Here is a 25,834-nt window from a genome sequence, read left to right as displayed (position 1 = left end):
ACTGGTAACGCACCCCACCTTCATTGTCCCTCCCATGGTCTCTGCTACCACCCCATAACAAAAACACAAATACTGCAAGTAAAAATGAGGAAACCCAGGATGCCAACACCCATCAAGAACATCTTTCAAAAACTATATACTCACATGTATCTAGGGTAACCAACCATCTCAGTTTGCCCAGGGCCATTCCAGCTTTAGCACTTAAAGTCCTGCATCCTGGGAAACCCCTCAGTCCCAGAAAAACTGGAACAATTTGTCACCCTACATGCCTCCCAAAGGTTTTCAAACATTGTGTGCATCAGAATCACCTTGGGCACTTGGTAAAAATACAGGTGACTCTGTTAAAACTGTTAAAGGTGATGCAGTTATTTTGGGTGCAAGCAGACCATGGATTGATTTTTAAGAAATGTTCTACTTGGAGAACAATCCAGGACTTCTTTGTTCCCGTTCTAAAACCATAATCATTGAAAAGAAAGAAATGACATCCTTTGGAAGATACATACAAGGTTCCTGAACCAGAAGCAGACACTGACAAATTATTAGTTGATAGTAACAACAACATAGGGTCATTGATAGGGTATACTGAGCTTCTTGCAGGTAAGCACTATATAATACAAGGTTTATTTTAAAGACTTTCACAGAATAACTTGCACAGACATAGTTAATTTAGTGCTACTTTTGCTATTTTCACACTGTAAGGTACATGATTTACCATAGCCACTTTAAAGATGTTTCTCAAGAACTCAGATGGGTTGAAGAGAAGACACTCTTAACACTTAGTTTCTACTGCATTCCAGGCATTGTGCTAAATTCTTTAAATATATTATCTCATTTAATCCTCCCAACAGAAGCTCTGCCCATTTTATAAAGAAGCAGGGTACTCGACCTAAATTATACACCTAGTAAATGATGGTGTATAGACGGAAACCCAGGTCTCTTCCCTTCACGCAAAATTTGTTAGCACTGTAGAGCCATAACGAATAAGGCGTGGTCCCATGCCCTAGTCTAAGTGCTATGATCGAGGTATGCAGTCTGCAGTGGCAACACAATGGAGGTGCAACTTAGGCTCTGAATGGCTTTCGGGATAAAAGTCAAATCCTTTTGCTCAGTACATCAGGACCAGGTTCCCCCAACGCCTTGGCCCTTCTGCCAGGCCCGCTGGGTCTGAGTCGCTCTTTCCGCACAGACCAAACAAGCGGGCTCTTGGACGTCTCTAGTTAGGGGTGTGCGGGGAATGTCCAGAGGGACTTCGGCCTAGTTAATACGTCTTCATTCCCACCTTCGCCATATCCCGGCTCCTCACGGGGCTCCACCGCACGCTCAATCTCTGTGCTCCCCTCGAACCCCGGCCCTACCATCTGCACCTTCAGCGAGTCGGCCCTCCCGGCGCGAGGAACGCTGAGCCGCCCGGATTCCAGGAGGTGGCGCCGGAAGCGGCGGCCGCGCAGCGTCACGTGACGTCAGAGGAAGTGCCTGACGCCGCGGCCTGTGGTTGAGAGTTGCTGGAGTTGGTGCTCGGCGCTCAAGGTTCACCGGACCGCGGGCGGCGGAGCAGGCCGGGGGCAGCGGGATTTACTTTAGGACGAGCGGCTTTGAACCTCTGCGCGCGTCTCCGCCGGCAGGTGCGGCCTCCAGGCCTATCGCTGGGTGCCCGGGGCTGCGAGTGTGGGGACCGCCGTGAGGTCGCTTCCCGAGCGACCTCCGGGACCTCGTCCAGGGCCTCCCAGGAAAGAATGGTCTAAAATAGAGAAAGTTGCTAACCCTTATTGAGAGGACTAGGCTCTCTTACCTTCGAGGATCACTTAACCCGCCCTTGGACCGTGAGAGAGGTTTTGGTTCTTCTGTTTACAGAGGAAGAAACAGGCTCAGAAATGTTAAGTCGTTTGCCTCAGGCCATGCAGCTGGGAAGTGTCAGATCTGGGTTCAAAGCGAGTCCTTTGGCTGGCGCCAGAACCCTTGCTGTTTGCACTGCAGCAGGGTTCTCACACTTAATTCGAGTAAAGAATCTCAGCGTGGGGGTTAGTTAACAGTGTCTGGGACTGCAAATTCAGTAGGTCTGAGATGGGGTTCTGGAATCTGTATTTTCAACAGCCGTACCGTGCATATAATGATAACACATCGCTCCCTGTGAACACAGCAAGAACGATAGCTAATTGTTGTGTTAAGGTTTTAAGGCCTCACTTGAGAGAAAATGTCACATGAGGGCTTACTCTGCAAATCATGTGAGACTGGAGAGTTGGTATTTGGTTCTGCCATTAACTTTTTGGGCAGATGGCAGCCTCTGTCCTCTCCCCACCTATTAAATAAGAAGACTTAACAGACTTATCACTTGGGGGAATTTGTTAAACATACAGATTCCCGGGACCAGCTTTATTCTACTGAATCAGTAGGTCTGGAGGTGGGGCTGGGAATCTGTAGGCTAAATAAGCTATAAAATGTGCCTGTTACCTTTGAGAACTTGAGATAGAAATGGATTATAGGGTTGGAACACTACCCCCCCTTCCCGTTTTTGTTTTTTTGTAGATGTGCATGCTCCTGTATTTGCTGTGGGCTAGACTTATTGGCAAAAATGTCAGATTAGTGTTACTGGCCATTACGAGGTGGATTTTTTACTTAGCTGAAGACTGGAACGTAATAAAATTTGAATGTTAGTCTACCTACTGTTGATTTCCTGAGTGACACTGGGTGAGCCACTTAACCTTGTGGGCCTTACATACCCGTATTATCATCATCTCCTACAATGCTTGTTATAAAGACAAACACCCGTATCCATCCTACATCACATCCTGAGACGGGCCATAGGTGTTTTTAACAAGCTTCCGTGGAAGTTTAATGCAGCCTGTGATAATGGAATATGGCAATGCCCTGGGAAACTGTGTCTTAGCCTATTTCTGAATGTTCATAGGTGGAGTATTACAGTTTCTCTGTGTTCTGCTCTTGGGGGACTAATAAGAGTAATGTGGTTTTTGATAGGTCCTGGTTTTAGAATTTCTTAACATCTACTTTCTTGTGAATGAAGTGAAAGTATTGTGATAAGATTAACAACATTAAAAGCAGCATCCCCAAGTGACTTAGTGGGCTCCTTGACTGAGATGTTGTGATGTCAGAAGTTGACTTCATGTAGAAGCTGTGATTGCTATTGAACCATCTCGTCTGCTTGAAAGGATTATAATTACCCCTTGATAGTCCAAGCTCTCACAACCCCAACTAAAACATCTTTTTTTTTTTTCTTTAAACAGATACTATTGTGTAGTTTGAATCAGGAATGAAATATTCTGAAAGCTGAGAGCAGAAACCTTGATCAACATGGAGGACAAAAGACGGCGAGCCCGAGTGCAGGGAGCCTGGGCTGGCCCTGCTAAGAGCCAGGCCATTGCTCAGCCAGGCAAGAACCTGTGGCGATCTCGTGTGTGTGTGTGTGTGTGTGTGTGTGTGTGTCTGGACAAGTATCATCCTATTTTATATATATCCCTTTGGTTTATAGTGGACTCCCATTTCAATTGATGTTAAGGTTTGAGTCTCTTCTCTCTCTTGCTTCAGCTCCCACTGCTGAGAACCATCTCCAACAGAGACCTGGTCAAACCTGGATGAACAAGGAGCATCGTCTGTCTGACAGACAGTTTGTGTTCAAAGAACCCCAGGAGGTAAATTCTTGTTTCTTCTTCAACAGTAACAAAGATTTATTTATAAAAGCAACAGTCACATAGTAGACACTCAAATAAATAGTGACAGAATAAACTTACTCATAAAAAGAGAGTTGAAAGTAGTATAATAATAATGAAATATGGAGTATCAGTTTCTTAGTATGTCTGAGGATTCTTTGTAGTCTTCCCGCAATTTGTAGGCATATATAGTTCCCATTTTTTTTTTTTTGGCAAGGAGGTGTACCATGACTAGAGGTTAGAGGTTATACCACGACTAGAGCTTGCATTAGTTATCTTAGTTCTAATGGTCCTAAAAATTGCTAGTATAGCACATACCTCTGGAATTGGATTGAAATTTCAGCTACTACAATGCCTGATCCTTTTTAGCTTTTTCTCCCACTTGGAAGAATGTAAGAAAGGGTGAAGAGTCACTTTTTAATAACGTGGGGAAAAAGAGCTAAAAATCAGGCATCTTGCTGTAGTAATAAGTAATATTAAAACCCCTTATTTCCTAGTATATCTTCTGTTTTAAAAGATCCCTTGGAAAGATGATTTTCGCAGAGCTGCTGACTGCTGGGAAAATGTCTATATTCTAATTTTGTCATCTTTCACTGCCCACTAGTAACTGTGAAGTGGTTCTAAGAAGAATAGAAACAAGAGTTTCTGGTGGGATAGTGAGAGCTTAGAATAAAAAAGGGAGAGTTTTGAACCTGATTTATTTTGACTAGAAATGAGAGGATACAGTAATCCTGCAAGTAAGCCTCCCTGAGGATTAGGAATCATTCAGAAATCAGACCTGGCTTTTTCCTTGCAGGTGGTACGCAGAGCCCCAGAGCCACAAGTGATCGAGTAAGTAAATTGCTGCCCTCCTGTAACTATTGCCCACAGTGAAAGGGAGAGTCCAGGATCTTTCCCTCACCCTGGTTTTTCCATCTGGAAAAGATAATGGCCAATGTGTCTAAATTTTAGGCTGGGATATTCCTGTCTCAGATGTCTTTAAACTTGGTCTTCTGAGAAGCCTTTCTGAATTTGCAGATGGTGTGGGAAATGCAGCCAGGTGTCTGTACATTAAACTCTTGGCTCTGGTGTAGATTTCCAGACCCTATTTCACTAATATGTCTGCAGATAGTAGGTAAAACATCTAGGTAAAGACAGAGGGATTTTTTCCCTGAGTCATTGAAACATGGCTCTTTGAAAAACCTGTAAGTATCATTTTACTAGCAATGCTTATGAAAACTGCTAGAAATTTAGATGCTCTTACAGTTCATTTCTTAAAACCACATAACTCTTCCAGAGCAATTAAATGATAGTAAACATTTCTCTTATAGTGATCTGTGTCTAAAGTACTCTTTTCCGAAATGATGAAAGATGCTTTGATTCCTCTTTTCCTGCTTCTCAGTTTCCATCTGATGCAGATAAATTATCAGTAGAAAACATCCTTTTATTTTAGCAAATTAGCATTATGTGTATGCTATTGCTCATGAACAACTGTTAAGCTGTTTGGCTGTTTGCAGATTGACTGGTATATCTTAGAAAAATTTAAAACGAACACAGATGTCATCATACTTTCAAAGAGGGTATGTAGTTGTGGCCTTGCCATTAGTTAGATATGGTAACTTACCTAGTCCTTAAGTAAGTTATTGCTGTCTCTCGACTTTTGTTTCCTTGTCTGTAATATTAAGGGTTTGGACTGTATAATCACTTACGACCCAGTCTGGTAGCTCTAACAGTCTTTGTTTTGCAAGCACAAATGTGATACTGCCTCCATTGGTGGTAAAAAGAAGAAACAAAATCATGAAACCTGTTATAGATAGGACATTCAGGTTGAAAAAATGGACAATTGTGAATTTCCAAGTCAGAGAAAAAAATGATAGTACTCATTCCTCCTTGACCATAGGGTTTGTTAATTCTGTTTATCTGAAGTTAGCTATGCTAGATTTTTTTTTTTGGCCTCATTGGGTCTTCGATGCTGTGCACGGACTTTCTCTAGTTGTGGCGAGAGGGGACTATTTTTCACTGTGGTGCATGGGCTTCTCATTGCGGTGGCTTCTCTTGTTGCGGAGCATGGGCTCTAGGCGTGTGGGCTTCAGTAGTTGTGGCTCGCAGGCCCTAGAGGGCAAGCTCAGTAGTTGTGGTGCACGGGCTTAGTTGCTCTGCGGCATGTGGGATCTTCCTGGACCAGGGATTGATCCCGTGTCCCCTGCATTGGCAGGCGGATTCTTGACCACCGTGCCAGGAAGTGGAAGGGAATCTAGGGAAGTCCCTAGATTTTTTTTTTTTTAATAGCCAGAAATGTCCCTCACATTTGAAGTGAGTATTTCTAAATGTGGGCCAAAATATATCACACTGAAATATTATATTCACACTCTAGGAAACTTTATAGGCAACTCATTTTGAAATGTGCTAAATGTTTATGATAATAACTCTGCCTACATTTTGGCTCAGAGCGGCTCACACATCTACCTAAGAGCCCAGCTCAAAGATCATGAACTGCTAACTCACGTGGAAAAGGGTGTTGGAAATACTGTCCCTTTATATTATTCTCTATAACTTATCTCTGTGAGAAGAATCTGACACAGTTATCTTGACAGAGGTACCTGTCCAGTCTGGGTCACTTTTCTCACCATGGTGGGTTATAGACCTCACTACCCTGTCCATCTGTAACAGTTTTGTACTGTTGCACGTTTGATTAAGTTCAGTAAGCTTTTTACTGCTCATCTGTTATGTGCCAGGCACTAGGAAACAGAAAAATAACCCATTCCAGCCCTTCAGGAGCCCATAGTTTAGTAAATGAAATAGACATGTAGTCAGATAAGTTGTAATCCTGAATATCTTGGAACTGTAGACTTGTAGGTAATGTGGTGTGGTAACAGAGGATGAGATAGCTAACATTATTTGCCTGGATTACGGGTCAGGAAAGGTTTAGAGAAGGTGATGCTGAGCTGAGATTTTGAAGGATGAATTAGAATTTTCCACTGGACCAAAGCTGGGCGTGGTGGATTGGGGGTGCTAGATGGCGGGGAGGCGTACCAGCATGTAGAAAAGCATGGGGTTAGACACCTGGTGGTGTATTCAGAAGATTCCAAGCAGTAATTACCGTGGAAGCTGATGCGTCTGTGGGAACTGTCAGGAGGTGGAGCCAGCTCATGGGGACTTTGTACTTGCTTCTGTTCAATTTATCTCTATTCCAGAGGCTCCAAGGGGGTACTGTATTTGCCACCCCTTTGTGTGATCAATTCCTGCACCACATCAGCCTGAATTATGGGTGAAATATAAAGGGATAGCACTAGAATTTATTTTGTCCTGGTTTTTGCCTCCATGGCCTGATTTTGTCAGGATTCCAATCCCAGTGCCATTAATGATTACCACACCGTTGCCCCTTACGTCAGTGGTAGGAGAAGGTGGGGCTGTACTTCCCTCGTCGTGCGCCTGCGTTGTGAAGTGACTTTGGTGAGCTAGGACTTTGTGAACTCTGCAGGACAACCCTTCCTTCTGCTACGTGCAGTATATTGCTTTGCTTGACACTAACAAGTCTTTGTTTTCTTTGTTTCTTTAGTAAAGAGGGTGTGTATGAAATCAGCCTGTCACCCACAGGCATATCTAGGTAAGTGAATCCTCACTAGAAAGGGACTATAATTATCACTGAGTTATAGTCTCTTAAAATATTCTACTCCCTTGATTAAAGTAATTAATGTGGTAATATCTCCTTTTATACTAGCTTCAAAACATATTCAAAGCCTCTCAGGTATAGTAGCTTACTTCTCCAGTTTTTCAGATGAGGAAATGAGGTCCAGGGAGATTGAGTACTTTTTCCTAGGCTACAGAGTAATTTAATATTAGAGTTGGGTCTGGCCTCAACTTCTGTGCTATTTGTGTTACATTATATTATTATTGTTAGATTACATTGTATGTATTGGGTTGGCAAAAAGATTGTTCGGTTAGTGAATACGTTGTTCAATAAAGTTCTTGGTGAAAGTGGAAAATGTGTCCTTTATTTTTTTCTTTTAAACTGAACAAACTTTTTGGCCAATCCAATATTATTACATATTATGTTAATCATACATTATTATATATAATATATATTATGTCATATTGCTATATAAAGGTAGATTTCAATAAAATTAAAGCATATATGATTTAGGGTATATTAGGCATTAGTCATTGTTTCAAAACATTTTGAAAGCATCACCTTAATACATGTCACTATAAAATAATGAGACATTTAAATAAATCAGAACTTATCTATCTAAATGAATTGCTTAGAAAGAGTTGCTTTTGGACTTGGATGCCTCTATAATTCATCCACTGGCACTGCTATTGTTACAGCCTTTTTTGGAACTTCCCTTTTAAAGCAAGTTTAATAGTCACACAAGAAAACCAGTTGCATTATTTTGGTCACATCTCATTGTTAACCTGGTATGGCTTCAGGTGAGCTTTGGCTCTTTCACAAAATCATTTCACAATATGTGTAAGCCAAATCATTAGGCTGTACACTGTAAACTTATACAGTGCTGTATGTCAATTATATCTTAGTAAAACTGGAAAAAAGTAATAATTCAGATCCAAACATTTTAAATTGGACAACAGGTTAAAATTAATTAATAAATTACTTGTTAAACTGTTAAAAAAAATTAAATGTACCTTTAAAGAGTGAAAATTTACTACCAACAAGGCTGCTGAAGATAGTGTTCCATGGGCTTTCAGAACATTTCTTAAGAAGGGTATCCAAAAAAGCCAAATGCATTGTTAAAATGAAATAGTATATTAGGGACATAGAAATCAAAACCACAATGAAATACCACTTTATATTCACTAGAATTTCCATAATCAAAAAGACAATAATAAGTGTTATTATAAATGAGGATGTGGAAAAATTAGAGCCTTCCTGAATTGCTAGTGGGAATGTAAAATAGTACAGCCCTTTTAGAAAAAAGTTTGATGGTTTCTTAAAAAGTTAAGCATACATTTACCATATGACCCAGCAACTTCACTCCTAGGTGTCTTACCCAAGAGAAATGAAAACATACATCCACACAAAGACTTGCATGTGAATGTCCATAGCAGCATATTCATAATAGGCAAAAGTAGAAACAACTCAAATGTCCATCAGTTGGTGAATGGATAAATAAAATGCAGTATGTCTATATAATGAAATATTTTATTCTACCGTAAAAAGAAATGTTCTGATAATGTGCTAGAACATGGATAAACCTTGAAGATATTATTCTTTGTTGAATTTTACAGTATGTAAATTACACCTCAATAAAGCTGTTTAAAGGAGAAAAAAAAAAGATAGCCAAAACAATCTTGAGCTGGTTTGGCACTGTTGAAATAAGTGTATATTCAATGAGAGAAGGAACCCTTATTTGGATTTGTTTATTTTGATAGTTATAAATGATTGCTTTCCCTACAATTAGCATAGTCTTAGAAGACTACCAATTGTTAAAGTAACACAGGGCCAAGCATTTTATTAGTTATTCTACTTTTCACAGTGATGCTATAAGGTGGAGATCATCTTTGTGTTACAGATGAGAAAAACCAAGGTTCAGAGAGGTTAAGTAACTTGTCCAAGGTTTCACAGCTAAGCAGTGCTTGGGTAATATTTGAACCATATCTATGAAAGCTGTCATGTACCTCTTTATCCTTCATTGCCTCTTTTATTTGTCTTAACTTGAAAGAGGTTTAGTTTACATCTGGAGCATCATGAACTGGGTGATATTAAGCTCTGGAGGTGTGGTAAGATGATTTCATCTCCCCACGAAAGGAAGCATCATCCAGATTAATTTATTCTGCTAATGATTAGAGTCTAACTCATCTCTTTCTGTGTTCTTTAGTTAATAACTGTTCTTTCTGCATCAAGGGTGTGTTTGTATCCTGGCTTTGTTGACTTAAAAGAAGCCGATTCAGTATTTGAACAGCTTTGTCAGGATGTTCCCTGGAAACAGAGGACTGGCATCAGAGAGGGTAAGTAGATCTCTGAGATCACAGTTGTTGATGTTTGGTCTTCCTTGCCGGAATGTATTCCAATACCGTTGCTTCTTTGCACCGTTGCTTCTTTGCACCACAGCCAGATTTAAACAGAGATTCAAAACCTGACTGGAACCCTCAGGATGAGTGGGAATTAGCCTGTCAAAGGGGACAGGGAAGAGTGTTCCCGGCACAAGAAACAGCAAGTGGTTCTCAGAACGTGGCAGAAGATGGGCGTTCAGGAAAGCAAAGGAAGTTTGGTTTGACTGAACTGTGGTTGATATGCTTATCTTCTTTTGTGTTTGTTCACTATTTATTACTGCAAATGGTGCCAGCTTTCCTCTTTCTTCATAGAAACTTCCAGAGCTTTCCTTTCCTGATTCTATTTGGCATATATTCTTTTGTGATCCTTTTTATCAGCTCTTTATTCTCATTTTTGTTTCACTAGAAGAGTCCAGTCTCCTTTAGCTTCAGCATCTCTAGTATTCTACTGAGCTTGTTGAGATTACCTGACTTGGAACAGGCTCCTCTGTGGTCATCCACAAGCAACAGTACCTGCTATACCAGAGGCGGTCACTGGGGAGCGCCTGTGCTCTAGCATAGAATTTCCTTTCTGGCATATTGAATGAATTTAAATTTTCTGTGGAGAAAGAGGCAAAGTATACTGGCATCATTTTTGTAACTCAGGTGTCAGAATGAGAGTCAGCTCTTTCAGGGCAGCCTTCTAATTCCCAGCAGTTTCTACAGCAGGGCTTTTGGTGACAGACTTGGCTTTGATTGCTGGCTCTGTCTTTCAAAATAATTGTTAATTTTAAACAAATTACAGTTAAATAATTTTCTGATTTTCTGATCTGTAAAATAGAGTGAATAATAATATTGATACCTATCTTATATGGTTGTTGTGATAATTAAATGAGATAGTGCATGATAAGTACTTAACAGAATGCCTGCTACATAGTAAGCCTTCAGTGAATGTTAGCTGCTTTTATTATTGTTGTTTTTATTGTTGTAGTGGTTGAAATCAATTGTAGGAAAAATAGCAGATCTATGGGTAACTCCCTCTCTAAATAATTGGACATCAAAACCTTCTGACTAAAATTAGCTACATGCTATGATTGGTCAGAGTACTTTTTTCTTCATTTGGAATCAAAAGGGCTTACACAAGGGTGGCACGTGGGTGAACAGTTTGTCTTGTTTCTTGTATGGACGTTGGTGCCACAAGTTCCTACCTACAAGGGTTCAGACTCCATAGCCTGCATTTTAGACCCTCCCTAATCTGAACCCTTCTGTTCTGTGCTGTGTCTCCTTCACTCTTGTTTATGTCATCACTGACACAAATAAGTCACGCAAATTCTCACCTCAGAGCTTCACCCATACTGTTTCTTCCAGTGTACCTTCTCTTGTCCTCCTCCTTTTAGCTGTCACCATTCTACTCCTGAAATCCCACGCCCTCTGTGAAGGTGGAACCTTGGGTCAGGGCCTGTCCTTACTCTTCCTTTGTATTTCTCATAGCTTCTTATACATTGCAAGGCATGGTGTTGGCACTCAATAGGTACACCTTAAATAGCATCAAACCATTTCAAAGGCCCTGTATTTTCTTTCTTAGATGTAACTTACCAGCAACCAAGACTTACAGCATGGTATGGAGAACTTCCTTACACTTACTCAAGAATCACTTTGGAACCAAATCCTCACGTATGTTGGAATGTTGTTGTTGGTTTGGTTTTATAGGTTGTATACTATAAATGTAGAGTACTATAAAATAACAGTAAGATACCTTGCAGAGCTGCATGGTGATTCCTAGTACAAAAAATCCTCTGGGTTCAAACACTGAGTTTTTGGGCTTATCACCCTTGATGTGCTTTTGATCCATAGATAAAGACAGAGGATGAGAAAAAAACTGGAGCTAGAGTGAACTAGAACCAGACTCAGGGATTTCAGAGAAATGAATCATTTATTTTCCTAATCTCGCCTTCCCCAGGCTTTTCCGGCCGTAGCCCTCTGTGTGCCTCCTGATACATATTTGCTGTGGAGTCTAAGCCTTATGACTGACCAGTGAGGTCAGAATGTTTCTTCCCACTTCTCAGGCTCTTTTGCCATTTGTGAAAAAATCCGTGCTTTTCTTGTTGACTTTGCATTCATTCTGTGGTTGCAGTTCTCATACTTCTAACTTACCATTGCTTTGGCTTGTCTCTGCTGCTTCTTTTGTTTTTAAAAATTTCCGTGACAGACAGAGAGATTCTAGTATATAAATTAAGCTTGCCCAGATGATGGAATTAAGATCCAAGAAACAGCTCTCTGTTTAGTCCCTGGAATCTTGCCTTTGGCAAATAATATTATGTTTTTATTGAAAGAGACTTTGAAGACAGTGGAGTTTTGCTTATGGCATTGGAATAAAGAGAAATATGACACATTTAGAGCGTCTAGTAATTTGTTATCGTAAACTACCATTTTACTAAAATGTTCAGGGATAAAATACTGATTGAAGGGAACATGGCTTTTTCACATAAAGAGATAGCTAGCTGTATGCTCTGGTTTCTACAGCTGCATTTAGAATGTGATCCAGGGAAGCGTTGAGACCCTCTATATCTGAAGTTGACTTGGAAACGTGAAGAGAATTGAATTAGGCCAATCCAGCGTAGACGGCTGGCTGTGTTTCTGTCAGAATTAGTTCGTCTTCTTGTCAACAGCCATAGCAGAGAAGCTGAGGCTTAAGCAGCCTGTGGGGAAGAAGTTCTTATTCATTCTAGTTAATCTTTTAGAACAGGATTTCCCAACCTCGGTATTACTGACATTTCAAGCTGGATAATTCTTTGTTCTTAGGGTTATCCTGTGCATTGTGGGATGTCTAGCAATATCCATGACTTCTGCCCACGAGCTGCCACAAGCACCCCTCACTCAGTCGTGACAACCAAAAATGTCTCTAGACATTGCCAGACATCTGCCAGGGGTCAAAATTGACCTTGGTTGAGAACTCCTGCTTTAGAATAAACATAAGGCACAAAGATCTGCTGAGTTGAGTGACCACTTATGCTTGGAGACATTTTGACAACTCTTCAAAAGAATTTTTTAAATGACAATCCTTTTCTTATAATGTAAGTAATATGTGTCTGTTTTTGAAAATCTAGAAGCTACAGATAAATATGAAGAATATTAAAATTTGCGATAATAGTTCCACCTGATATTTTGGTTCCAGTCTTTTTTTTCTTTTTTTTTTAGGCAAATATATGTAGAGAATTTTTCTATAAAAATAAAATCAATTATTTATATACTACAATTCATTTTACTATATCATTAACATATTTTAATATCATTAAATATTCTTTTACAACATTGTATTAATAGGTACATAGTATTCCATAATCTGTGTGTAGCATAATTTGTTCAAGCAAGCCTCTTTTGTTGGATATTAAGGTTGTCAAATTAGAGTTTTTTAATTTGAATTTGGCGGGCTCGTAACTTTGCATTTATTGCTAATTTAGTTTGTATACCATCTGGAACAAAGTCAAAAGTGATGCCTCAGATTTTTTTTAAGGGGGGATTCCCTAACGTGTATATATGTATTGGGGGTACCAGTTTAAAGTTGTTTTTGCCTCAAGTTTAGTATCCCATAGCACAGGAAGAGATTCAACCATAGGTAATTAAACTCCTTTTAGTCTTTTTTCAAACTAAATCTTGTATGAACCCAATGTATGAAAATAAAAGAGGATCTCGACTGACTGGCAGTCCTACCAGCTTGACCTCTCCTTTCTCCTGCTGTGATCCCGGAGACATCTCTGTGGTACCTACGTCTCTACAAAACACTGTTTGAAATCAACTGAATAGGTCCTTTTACATTTGTGATTCATATTTTCTCATACTCATTTCCTCAAATGTCTTTTAAGGATAGAATGTATTCACTGAACAGTGAGATGACTCTGAATTTTAATATAGACGTTCACTTCTGAGGGATCTGTATATAGAGTATTGGTTGGAGAGTCTAAGTTAATCCTCTAGTTCATTATTTCCTTTTTTTCTCCTTTTCTCCTTCACCACCAAAAATAACCAAGGAAAAATATATATCCACTTAGAAACATAATGCAGACTTGGTGTTATCACAGTGCTCAGCCCCTAAGCAAGTCAAGGAAGTGCTAATTAGTTTCTCAGTCACATTGCCAAAGAGCTCATCATCCTCCTTTACATTCTTGTGTTTCTTGTTAAGTGTATAATTCTAGCATCTGATCTTTATTGCCATGAAGATAAGCTTAAGTCATTAAATAAATAGGAAATACAGCTTGCTAACATTATTATGGAATTTTACTTTGAAACTTATTCTCTTGAACTAACCTATGTTAGTTTAATAGCATTTGTTTTCTTGATCTAAGTTTTGTCTGTTATTATTGCTGTTTATTTTTTTTAATCCTCTTCTCAGAGGAGCTGAATAGACATTTTTCCAAAGAAGACATACAGATGGACAACATGAAAAGATGCTCAGCATCACTAATTATTAGGGAAATGCAAATCAAAACCACAGATATCACCTCATGCCTGCTAGAATGGCTGTTATCAAAAAGGCAAGAAATAAAAAGTGCTGGTAAGGCTATGGAGAAAAGGGAACCCTCTTACACTGTTGGTGGGAATCTAAATTGGTGCAGCCACTATGGAAAACAGTATGAAGATTCCTCAAAAAATTAACAGTAGAGCTGCCATACGATCCAGCTATTCTACTTCTGGTTATGTATACAAAGAATATGAAAACGCTAATTTGAAAAGATACGTACACCCCTGTGTTCATCACAGCATTATTCACAATAGCCAAGATACGGAAACAACCTAAGTGCCCATCAACAGATGAATGAATAAAGAAGATATGGTATATATATACAATGGAATACTACTCAGCCATTTAAAAAACAGTGAACTCTTACCATTTGTGAGACCCTGGATGGACCTTGTGGGTATTATGTTAAATAAGTCAGGTGGAGAAGGACAAATACCGTATGATTTCATTCATATGTGGAATATAAAAAACTAATAAAATAAATGAACAAACCAAACACGTAGATACAAAGAACAGAGTGGTGGTTACCAGAGGGGAAGGGGCAGAATGGAGGGCAAAATGGATGAAGGAGATCAACTGTATGGAGATGGATGGAAACTAAATTTTTGGTGTTGAGGACGCAGTATGGTATATAGAAACAGAAATATTGGAAGAACCCAGACGAACTTTTTGGCCAACTCATATAACGTTGTACACATTAAACTTATATAGTGTTATAAACCAGTGTTACTTCAATAAAATAAATAAACAAAATCCTCTGCTTAGAATGTAATGCTAATATCCATAACAAGGAATGCCAGCTTTTTTTTTTTTACATCTTTATTGGAGTATAATTGCTTTACAATGGTGTGTTAGTTTCTGCTTTATAACAAAGTGAATCAGTTATACATATACATGTGTTCCCATATCTCTTCCGTCTTGCGTCTCCCTCCTTCCCACCCGGAATGCCAGCTTTTACCATGATTTCCATGTGACAGGGAAACTGAGTGATTTCCACATATGCTCCCTGGAAGTTTTACCTGACAATAGTCACAGGATATACCTTATAATGACATTATGCTTTCCTTTGCTGAACATCCATTTCTTTGCTTTCAAACATAGAACGTGGACTTTGAAGGGGTTCCTTATTTTTGTTTTATTTATTTATTTTTAAAATTTATTTATTTATATTTTTGGCTGCGTTGGGTCTTCGTTGCTGCGTCAGGCTTTCTCTGGTTGCGGCGAGCGGGGGCTGCTCTTCGTTGCGGTGCACGGGCTTCTCATTGCAGTGGCTTCTCTTGTTGCGAGGCACGGGCCCTAGGCACGTGGGCTTCAGTAGTTGTGGCACACGGGCTCTAGAGTGCAGGCTCAGTAGTTGTGGCTCACGGGCTCTAGAGTGCACTCTCGGTAGTTGTGGCACACGGGCTTAGTTGCTCCACGGCATGTGGGATCCTCCCGGACCAAGGATTGAACCCATGTCCCCTGCATTGGCAGGCGGATTCTTAACCACAGTGCCACTAGGGAAGTCCTTGAAGGGCTTCTTTAAAGTGGCAGTTCTTTTTGTTTGTTTGTTTGTTTTTGCTGTATGCGGGCCTCTCACTGCTGTGGCCTCTTCCCTTGCGGAGCACAGGCTCCAGACATGTAGGCCCAGCGGCCATGGCTCACGGGCCTAGCCGCTCCGCGGCATGTGGGATCCTCCTGGACCGGGGCACAAACCCGTGTCCCCTGCATCGGCAGGCGGACTCTCAACCACTGCGCCACCAGGGAAGCCCCTAAAGTGGCAGTTCTTAAAGTAGAGTCTGTAGATCCCTGGAGGAAGTCCACGAAATTCTTTCTGGGAATCCACAAGGTCAAAGATATTTTTATGGTAATGCTAAGACTAGGTGACATTTTTCACTGTGTTGAATTTGCACTAGTGATGCAAAAGTAATGGTGAATAAAATTGCCGGTGCCTTAGCATGAATCAAGACACTGCCACCAAACTGTTCTAGTAATCATTGTTTTCTTTACTACATGCCCTTCCAGTAAAAACAAAAACAAGAAAAAATGCTGATTTCCTTTAAGGATGTCCCTTGATGAAGCAGTAAGCACTATTAGTTTTATTAAGTCTTGATCTTTTTTAATTGTTTGATGAAATGGAAAGTATGCATAAGGCACTCCTGCTACAAACCAAGTATGATGGTTGCTGAGGAAAAACACTTGTGTGATTGTTTAAGCTGTAAGCTGAATGAGCTACTTTTGTCATGGACCATTTTACTTGGAAGAGCAGCCGGCACACAAACTAGTTATTCAGACTTGAGTATTCAGCAGACATTTTCTCAAAAATGAATGAAGTGTCACTTCCAGGAAAATAATGGACAAGATTTGTCACTAATGATAAAACTTGAAGTTTCAAGGAAATATTAGGAATTCTGGAAAAACTCATATCTACCACCTTGAGCCTGACCTCTTCCCTTTACTTAGCTTTTTCTGAAGAGATCAGTGTTTTTTTGATTTTTTGATATTGGAGATGATTTTTTGATATTGTATAACAAAATATGTCAGTATCAAAAGGGTCTGCATAACTCAGTGAGCCAATATTTTCCAAATGACCAATGCTTGATGTTACAGAATCATGCAAGATTAAAACATCTATTCAAAGTGCACTCTAGACCAGTGGATTTAGATGTAATATGAAAAGTTTGTTGATATAGATTCAGATTCCCCATTGCATCTAACCTTTAAGAAATCAGTTCAGTTGAGTTTTGGTGTAATGTCAAAGAATATTTACAATTATTTGAAAAGGCTATAAAAGATTCTTCCTTTTTCTAACTACATACCTGTGTGAAGGCAGTTTTCTTCATATGCTTCAACAGAAACAACATATTGTAACAGATTAAATGCAGAAGCAGATATTAGAATCAACTCTTCTATTAAGTTAGACATTAAAGAGATTTGGGGCTTCCCTGGTGGCGCAGTGGTTGAGAGTCCGCCTGTCGATGCAGGGGACACGGGTTCATGCCCTGGTCCGGGAAGATCCCACATGCTGCGGAGCGGCTGGGCCCGTGAGCCATGGCCACTGAGCCTGCGCGTCCGGAGCCTGTGCTCCGCAGCAGGAGAGGCCGCAACAGTGAGAGGCCCGCGTACTGCAAAAATAACTAACTAACTAACTAACTAACTAACTAACTAACTAAATAAATAAATAAATAAAAAGGAGATTTGCATAACAGTGCCACTCTTCTCACCAATTTTTTGTATTGGAAAATAGTTAATTTTCATAAAATAATACTTACGTTAACATGTAATGAGTTTGTTATTTTTTAAATGAATTAACCAAAAATTAAAAATTTTTTTAGTCTTAATTTTTAATATGGTAACTATTGTAGCTATAAGCCATACATACAGAAGTTCTTTGGGGCCCTCAATAATTTTTTTTTTTTGCTGTGCCTCATGGCTTGTGGGATCTTAGTTTCCCAGCCAGGGATTGAACATGGGCCCTCAGCAGTGAAAGCATGGAGTCCGAACCACTGGACCTCCAGGGAATTCCCACCTCAATAATCTTTGCCAGTGGTGTGAGAACGAACTCCTGTTCTCCAGGAAGCTCTGTAAAGCATTTGAGGTTTCCTAGAGGCAGGACATAGAGTTCTAACAAGAACCACAACCAGAGCTGTACTGATTGTAGCCCCCAAGTACAACCTACAGCTTAGGGGTCATAGCTTCCTAAAGTATGTGTGGCAAGATGCTGAGCTCCGCATATAAACAGAGGTGAACTCGGTGCTCAGGAGGCAGAGCTGTGGACTCTGTTTAAATCTTCTGTAGTGCACAGCCATGTTATGATTCCATTCTGTAGAATGTTTTTCCCCTCTAGGTTCTGTTTTTAGGAAGTTTGCCACTCTGGAAATATTAAATACCTTTTTCAAAGAGCAGTTCTGCCATTCTTTATAAAATAGGAATGGAACAGAGGGCCACCCAGCAGGAGAGTTGTTTCACTCCTCAGACTGCAGTCTGCATCTGCTAACTCTTGGTGGCCCGTCAGCTGTGGTGACAAACCAGGCTTACTGCTCCACACGCTACCTCAGTGACTTACTGAGGTGACTGCCCTGAGTGTATTGACAGTTGCTTCTCTGCGAGCGTCATATATTTAACATGGAAAGGATGAGATGGGTGGATAGGCCTGGTCTTCGTGACATTCTATACCAAATTTAGTACCTTAATAAAAGTGTAGAGGTCAGCTTGCTTCAAAATAGAAATAACAGGAGAGAATTAAACTACTCTTCTAGCCTTATGTTTATTACGTTTCTGGTGGTTTGCTTATTTCATGCCCCTGTTTATAACATGACTGATTTTGCCCTTCCTGTCTCTCCACGTGGCTGCCACCTTGTGTCTTACGTGAACTGTCTCTGCCCCTTTTCTTGGCCTGTTGATCGCAGTGGCATCCTGTGCTGCTCATGCTGAAGAACCAAATTGAAGAGAACACTGGCCACACCTTCAACTCCTTGCTCTGCAATCTTTACCGAAATGAGAAGGACAGCGTGGACTGGCATAGTGATGACGAACCTTCGTTGGGGAGGTGCCCCATCATTGCTTCACTCAGTTTTGGTGCCACACGCATGTTTGAAATGAGAAAGAAGCCCCCACCAGTGAGTAGTCTATTTATTTTATGTTCCTCCTGCCATCTAATATTCTGTGAAAAAAACTGAGCTCTAAAAGGCTCCTATTTTCGGATTTAGGGGATTGGAGTATGTGTTTTGTTGATGAAACATTTTCAACTGATTGCTTACCCCATGGTTAACTTTTGACTTACAAAGAAGCCATTCGTTCATTTACTTATGCAACAGAAAATGCCTGCCGCGTGCCAGGTGCTAGAGGCTTATTTGCATTGGTGGAAAGGACAGACATGGTCCCTGTCCACATGGAAATGGGGGTATACAGATACTACTAATTACTCAAGTAATTGGAATTATGATAAATGCTAGGAAGGAGGGCTTATAAAGGCAAAGTTCAAGTTAGTGGGGGCAAGGAGGCAAAGGAAAGGAGTCTCAAGGAAGATACGCCTGAAATTTTAAGTAAGTGTTCTTTATGGCATTGTTGCCTCTCTTTTGTGAGAGAGCATCACATGCATCCTCATTGCCTTCTTAGCCTGTTCCTGAAATCCAGATGGCTCTGTAACTCTTTCAGAGAGGAAATTCAAGCCAGATTATCAGGCAAACAGTGGCTAAACTGTAGAATAACTTTAGTTGTCCAGCCCAGCTCTTACCTATATTACAAGACATTTGAGGGATACGAGGGCTGTTAGTGTTTTTAAATCAAAAAGTATAGAACTTTAGGACTAAGGTAGATAGAAGGATAGTAGAAACTCTAAGAAAAGAGCAAATCTCTACCAAATTATCTTATTTCCAGGATTTGTGGTTTTTTTCTAACCAAAGTTCCCAGTCATTTTGTTTATAACATTAAACCAGACCCAGTCAGTGTGGAAGGCCTACAGGGCTGTGTTTTGAGTGTGACCTAATCCAGACCACATAATTATCAGGCAGTCAGTGCTTGTGTCTGTTCTGCATCAGATATACTTCTTTGGGCTGTTTTTATGACACATATTTGGGTTTCCAAGCATGGAATTTTGAAGCATATTGTGTTGTTCTGCATTTATGCCATTAAGTACCTTCCATTGGTGTATTTTCTGTTGACTGGGTTTTCTTTGCTTTTGTTTTGCACAGAAACTTTAGTCTGTGTTAGTGAGGGATTGTCAGTTGCCAGTGACTTACTGAGTGAACTTGCTCCCTGAGCACTTTGAATAGCCTTCACGGTTTCACTGGCAGTCAGCCTTCTCATGTACCAGGGAGTACCACCTGAGAAGCAAGGTATGGTTATGCTTTCATATGTAGGCTTCCACTCAGTTAAATCCCAAGTTCACACATGTGAAGAATTCATCCCGCCCTTAATAAGTCTCCTATTATGTGAATAGTGGAGAAACACCACGTGTCTCATTTTAAAGTTCAGACCCTCTTCTCAAGCCAGGCATATAGAACACAAACTTTTTGCCAGGCATGGTCCTGGGAGCTGGGGCTATAGCAATGGATAAATAAGGTGAAGTCATCTTTCCCCTCCTGGAGCTCCTGATCTGGCCCGTGCTAGTGCTCTGCCCCCACTCCCAGAGTTATCCGTCCAGCTTTCTGATTGGAAAACAAGCTGTAGTGTGTCCAGTATAATCTTTGGTGTAATCCGAGTCTCCGAGTCTTTGCTGTTATTTTCTTTGTTGCCAAGAATTTAAGTATTCAGTTACTGCTTCTCTCTACACGTACATTCACCGCCACCACCATCATCCCTTTTTAAAAACATTTTTGGCCTGTTTATAGATTTTAAGCTTAAAAATTCCCAAAGCATGCTTTCTGGATAATTAATTTTGCTGTACCAGTAGTTTCCAACTATTAAGCGTTAACAATGTTCCAGTGCCCAGAATACCGCTATTCCTTTTCCCCTCTAGGCAGCTGAAGGTCTTCATTTTCTCATATAAAAACGTATTCATGGTGATCAAGAGCTATTTCTTGGTAATATAATTCAGTTATGTTATAGGTTCATGTGTGGATGGAAAATGTAACTACCACTTAGCATTGTTTCTGAGGGCAACCATTTGGAACAAAACCTCTGTGACCATACTTACTTACTGAAACATTGTCTTCTCAAGGCTTCTTAGAGTCTATTTTGGTGAACATGAGTGAAAGCACAGGCCATGAAACACTGAAAATGTGGTTAAGTCCCTTTAATTGTCCACTAGTAGCAGGGGAATCTGCACTATAACTATGGTAGCTGATTTGATGAAAATACAGATCTGATAAGTAAGAAAATTTGTCTGAAACAAAGTTGACTGAGGAAACAGATTTGGGAAGAAATATAAATGTGTCAGTATGTCAGGTTACTGACTCTAGTAAGTTTTGGCTTCCAGCATAGTCTTAACTATGATTGAATTTGATGCAGTTGTGTATTCCTTCAAATCTGGCTTTTGTTTAAGATGGGGAAATTATAATCATGCATTAGTGAATACAGTTTAAAAATTACTTTTTTCCTCCAGAACCCATAAAGTCCATTCTTGGATAATCAAAACCCAGGTTTAAACTTTTGGAAGGATTTCTTCAAGTTTCTTTAACAGACTTTAAAAATCTTGGGCTCCACAAATCTAGCTAAACTTAAAGTGCAGAAGCCTTTCTTTGAGTTGACATCCTTGGAAATGTATCTTAGAGTACATCATCTTTATCACAGGATAATGATCCCTTTTCTGAAGGATTGAAAGGAAAAGTTTATTGCAAATCAGTCTACTTTTCTTTCTCAACTGTGGTGATAGCTTTGAGAACATGGCTCATGATTCATATTGTACAACTCAAAGTAAAAGCATAAAATAGAAAGTATAAATTAGTCTTCTGTGTGGAATTTGTAGGAGTCTTGACTTTCTGTAGCTCCTAGGAGCCTGTCTCGCTATGCCACTATGGATTGTAATTTTCATGTCTGTCATCAAGACGTTTGGGGTGTGCTAGAGGTTGTGGGAGGGCATCTCTTTCAAAATCCAGTTCGTTTTAAACTATCAGAGGAGAAGAAGGTAATACCTGCTTGACTTGAGTCAAAGTTTCTCACCTAAAGCTGACATAGAGGAATCGTGAGATTGCCTGTACCTCATTCAAGTATGCAGTTTTGAGACAGAAAAGCATCTGTTTGGGGCCACTTTCAAAGAGAATTAGCCTTTTTTTTTTAGACATTCAAACTCCTCCACCCCTGCAGCAGCTGTTTGTTTTGCAGTCTGGCACCTTAAGTAGTAGTTCTCTGTAGCTGCTGATCTTCTGAAAGCTGCCCCAGTTCCACACACTGCATTCCTAACAGTTTCTTGCTGTGCTGAGATGGTAAGGAGATCTTTGTTTCCTAAGCATCAGTGCCCCTCTGGTTCATGCAAATGGCTCAGGCAGCTTCATGCATGCGTCACCCCTAGGATTAAACATTCACTCCAAGATGCTGATCCTCGTTTCACTGTCCTCTGGTCCAAGTTTGTCAACTCCTGCTCATTCATTTTGATTTTAGAGTCAATTACCACTTCCTTTAATGATAATAAGGTACTTGGGGGCATAGTAGACCTGCTCTTCCATTCACCCCATCCCTTCTTTTGTTAATTCAGTTCAACCTGAATGAATAGCATCATATCCATCTTCAGGCCAATGTCAGGATACACTGTCTTAAGACAAAAGTAAAGCTTTCCAAATATACCTCAGTAGACATTTTTTAGAAACCAAGAACCTTTTTTTTTTGTAATTTTATTTTATTTATTTTTTGGCTGCTTTGGGTCTTCGTTGCTGCGCAGAGGCTTTCTCTAGTTGCAGCGAGCGGGGGCTACTCTTCGTTGCGGTACGCGGGCTTCTCACTGTGGTGGCTTCTCTTGTTGCGGAGCACGGGCTGTAGGCGTGCGGGCCTCAGTAGTTGTGGCTCACGGGCTCTAGAGCTCAGGCTCAGTAGTTGTGGCGCACGGGCTTAGTTGCTCCGTGGCATGTGGGTTCTTCCTGGACCAGGGCTCGAACCCATGTCCCCTGCATTGGCAGGTGAGTTCTTAACCACCGTGCCACCAGGGAAGCCCCAAGAACCTTTTTTTATTCTCCCAAGCTGGGCTGGTTAAAGCTTTTCTACGCTCGTGTCCCAAACCCAGTTGTACTTTTCAAACCGCATCGTGTCCCTGTTGTAAAGATTAGTCTGGTCCTTTTCCCAGTATAGTTTTAATTCTATACTGAAAAACAAGCTGGAAAAGAAACTACAAAAGCCATTTGGCAGGCTGCTAGTTCTCTGTCGGTTACCATAGAAACAGTGATGGCTGAGTTGGGGGGTGTGGGTATTAGATAATAGGAAGTTTGTGATGCACTGAAGGTTTGGATGCCAAAAGCCTTGTTTTCTAGAAAATTAGCCGTGCGTAAGCTCTGTCCTTCAGCTGAATCCTGAAAACGTGAGGGGCTTCTATCCATCTCGAGGTGATTGAGTTGAGGCCAGTTGGACGTTTCTCTAACCATTACTCTCTCTATCACCTTCTGAAGGATGTGAACTCTGTTCATATCATCAAAAGAGATGGTTGTAAAACTACTTGTAATGGTAGGGGTTCTGAGAGTTCCCAGTGCATTTGGGTTCCTAGTACCTCCCTTGCTAATTGGTTTTTTACACACTACTGGGAAGAGTGGAGTATGAAAAGGTCAGTTTGATCATAAATACCAATATTTTTCCAGGACTGTGGAAGAAGTGAGGATATTGGAATCCAAAATAATATAAACTGACTAGCTTACATTTGAAAATTGGATGAACTGGACTGTGTAGTATTTCATGGAGTGGTGACTGGACTGCTGCCTCAGCCAGAACCCCCACTGTGGCTCTTCCGGGCATCCACACTTCTCATTAGTCCATCTTCTGATTACAGCATCTGTTCTGAGAAATTACAAGACCTACTTGAAAGAAATTGTTGATAACCATCATCTTTTTAATACATTCCTTAATGAAATTTAGAAAATCAGGTTTTGTTTCCTATTTCTGTTACTGATGTTTGTAAAAAGCACTTATCCGCCTCATTTATACTTACTCCTTTTTTGTAAATGGGGATGATAATTGGTAGCTACTTTATGGGAGTAATAGAGAAGTTTTCCCGTGAAAGGCACTATGAAAGTTGTTGCAGTAATCAGTGAATTTTTAAGCTGTTATAAATGGTGGATGCTATGGTGACTTTTCATATGTGGAAATCGAAAAAGAAAACAGCCAACCTCCAAGTTTGCCTTGGACTGTGAATGGCATTCACTGAGGGAGTACAAAGGAGACTCTGAGAGGGTAAAGTGGCCTGTGGGTCAGGAATGGTGGCTGAGTTTTTGAGCTCCTATCTGTAGGGTCATGCAGTGGTTTGGAGAGCATGAGTGAGTGAGTGGGAAATTAATTTGTGCATGTTTAAGCAGATAAAGATAAATAGTCCTGGTAGGACCTGAATTCTCTACTGACACGAGACCTTTTGGGAGTTGGAATCATCATTTGCTTCCTTGGGGCCTTGTCTCAGGCTAGAATCCATGTCCTGACTGCCACTGGGAATAATTAATTTTTTCAGAGAGCCTCCCAGTTTCGTATTGCCACCGATAGTACTTTTCGACTTGGGAGAACAACCTTTTCCAAAGTGATTCGTCAAGTTTCTGTGTGCCCCAATTAGGTATGGGATCTGCTTGCAAACTTTTTTTTAAACGTTGTCTCAGTGGTAGAGTTTTTTTCCCTCCACTTTGCCATACTCTAAAAAACTATTCCTAAGCCTTCTGGTAATTTTTCCATCTTTCATAAGCCACATTTTCATGGTGGATGACTGCTTAGCTGAGGCAGAAAAGAGCTTAGTGAGTTTGAGGAAGGAGGAGAAGGCCCCACAGTGGAGCAAGTGAGCAAGTGAGCAGAGTAGCAAGTGATGAGATGGGAGGAGTGGGGCAGGGCCAGATCATGCAGACTCCTGAGCCTCAGGAGGACGGATTTTATTTTGAGTACATCAAGAAGCCATTGAAATGTGTTAAGCAGAAGAGTGACATGTTCTGATTGAAATTTTACAAGGTCAGTTGCTACTGCATGGAGCTCGGGCTAGATAGGAGCAAGAGTGGAAGCCAGGAGACCAATTAGGAGGTTGTTATACTTCCTGGGACTAAGGCAGTGAAGAAGGGAGGTGGACAGCTTTAATGACAGGAGCTCAGAGGAGCAGGTATTTTTAAGAGAGGCATGGGAATAATGGTCTGAAAGTGTTAATAAGGAGTATCCCCTGGCTCTGTAGATATGAGAGACGTGATCAGCTTCCACAAGAGAGAGAGTTTCAGGGAATTTGGAATCTTCTGGAGAGACCTAGTTCTTGATTAGGGAAAGGAAGTAGAGGGAACCTTCAGAGCACATGAGGTTGAGGATCTAGGGGGATGTTTGCTCATCACTGAATGAGAATTCCAGCGGACACAGTGGAAGGGCGCAGGGGTGGGTGTGGGAGATTATGTCTGATCAGGTTATGTCCCGGAATGGTGTGGGAATGAATGTTCTGATTTAATGGATGACTGGAGAACCCTGCACTTTTGCTGGTGACTGGGGTCAGCTGGATGTCAGGCTTCTTGGAATTTGTTCTGTATGCTCTTCGAGGAAGGAGAGTGTTTATTTCTGGTGCTACAGTGTTGAGTGGAAGCTCTTTCAAAATAGCAGTTCCTTTAAGTTGCATTGCTTGGAAACATCATATCACCAAGAATGGCATCTTCATTACATTAAGGCACATTCAGTGTGGCTAGAATGACCGTAACAGTCAGTGTAAAGCCAAGCTTGTTTTTGCTTAAATTCAGTAACTTCTGACCCCCACCCCACCACCGATACTATATCAACAACAAATCTGAACAACAAACACTGTCGGCAGGTGTTTCACTGTAAACCGCATTTGCCTTTTACAATCACTGGGTTCGCCCGGTATAGGATGATTGATTGCACGTGCCAGTCCCTCATACTTAGTATTCTCACTCACCTCGCTAGAACCTTCCATGCCAAATCCATGTCAAAAGTCAGGAAAAGAGTTTGATAAAAACCCAAAGATTTGTGTGTGGCAAGCGAGCTCAAAACTGTTTTGAACAGATAACATCGGGCGTTTCAAATCTATGCTTTTCCAGTTAGCCTCTTCCTTTAGCAGATCTTATTTCAGAAACAGCTGCTTCTTTTTCTAAAGTAATGTTTTCCA

At 40.6% G+C, this 25,834-nt stretch overlaps 1 protein-coding gene across 1 annotated transcript in view; it reads left to right on the top strand.

Annotated features, from left to right (window-relative positions):
- The first annotated feature begins 3,306 nt into the window (after window positions 1-3,306).
- ALKBH3 (alkB homolog 3, alpha-ketoglutarate dependent dioxygenase) overlaps window positions 3,307-25,834 on the top strand; it is a 33,363-nt gene continuing 10,835 nt past the window's right edge. The window contains 7 exon segments of the mRNA XM_007455808.1: window positions 3,307-3,385; window positions 3,541-3,644; window positions 4,459-4,493; window positions 7,201-7,248; window positions 9,505-9,608; window positions 11,218-11,306; window positions 18,540-18,749. Coding sequence (XP_007455870.1) covers window positions 3,307-3,385; window positions 3,541-3,644; window positions 4,459-4,493; window positions 7,201-7,248; window positions 9,505-9,608; window positions 11,218-11,306; window positions 18,540-18,749 — 669 coding nt within the window.

This window comes from Lipotes vexillifer, unplaced genomic scaffold (genome assembly GCF_000442215.2).
Source record: "Lipotes vexillifer unplaced genomic scaffold, Lipotes_vexillifer_v1.1 scaffold977, whole genome shotgun sequence".
Classification (NCBI taxonomy): domain Eukaryota; kingdom Metazoa; phylum Chordata; class Mammalia; order Artiodactyla; family Lipotidae; genus Lipotes; species Lipotes vexillifer.
Note: the sequence above shows the minus strand (reverse complement) of the source record. Positions and strands in the feature narration are given on the sequence as shown.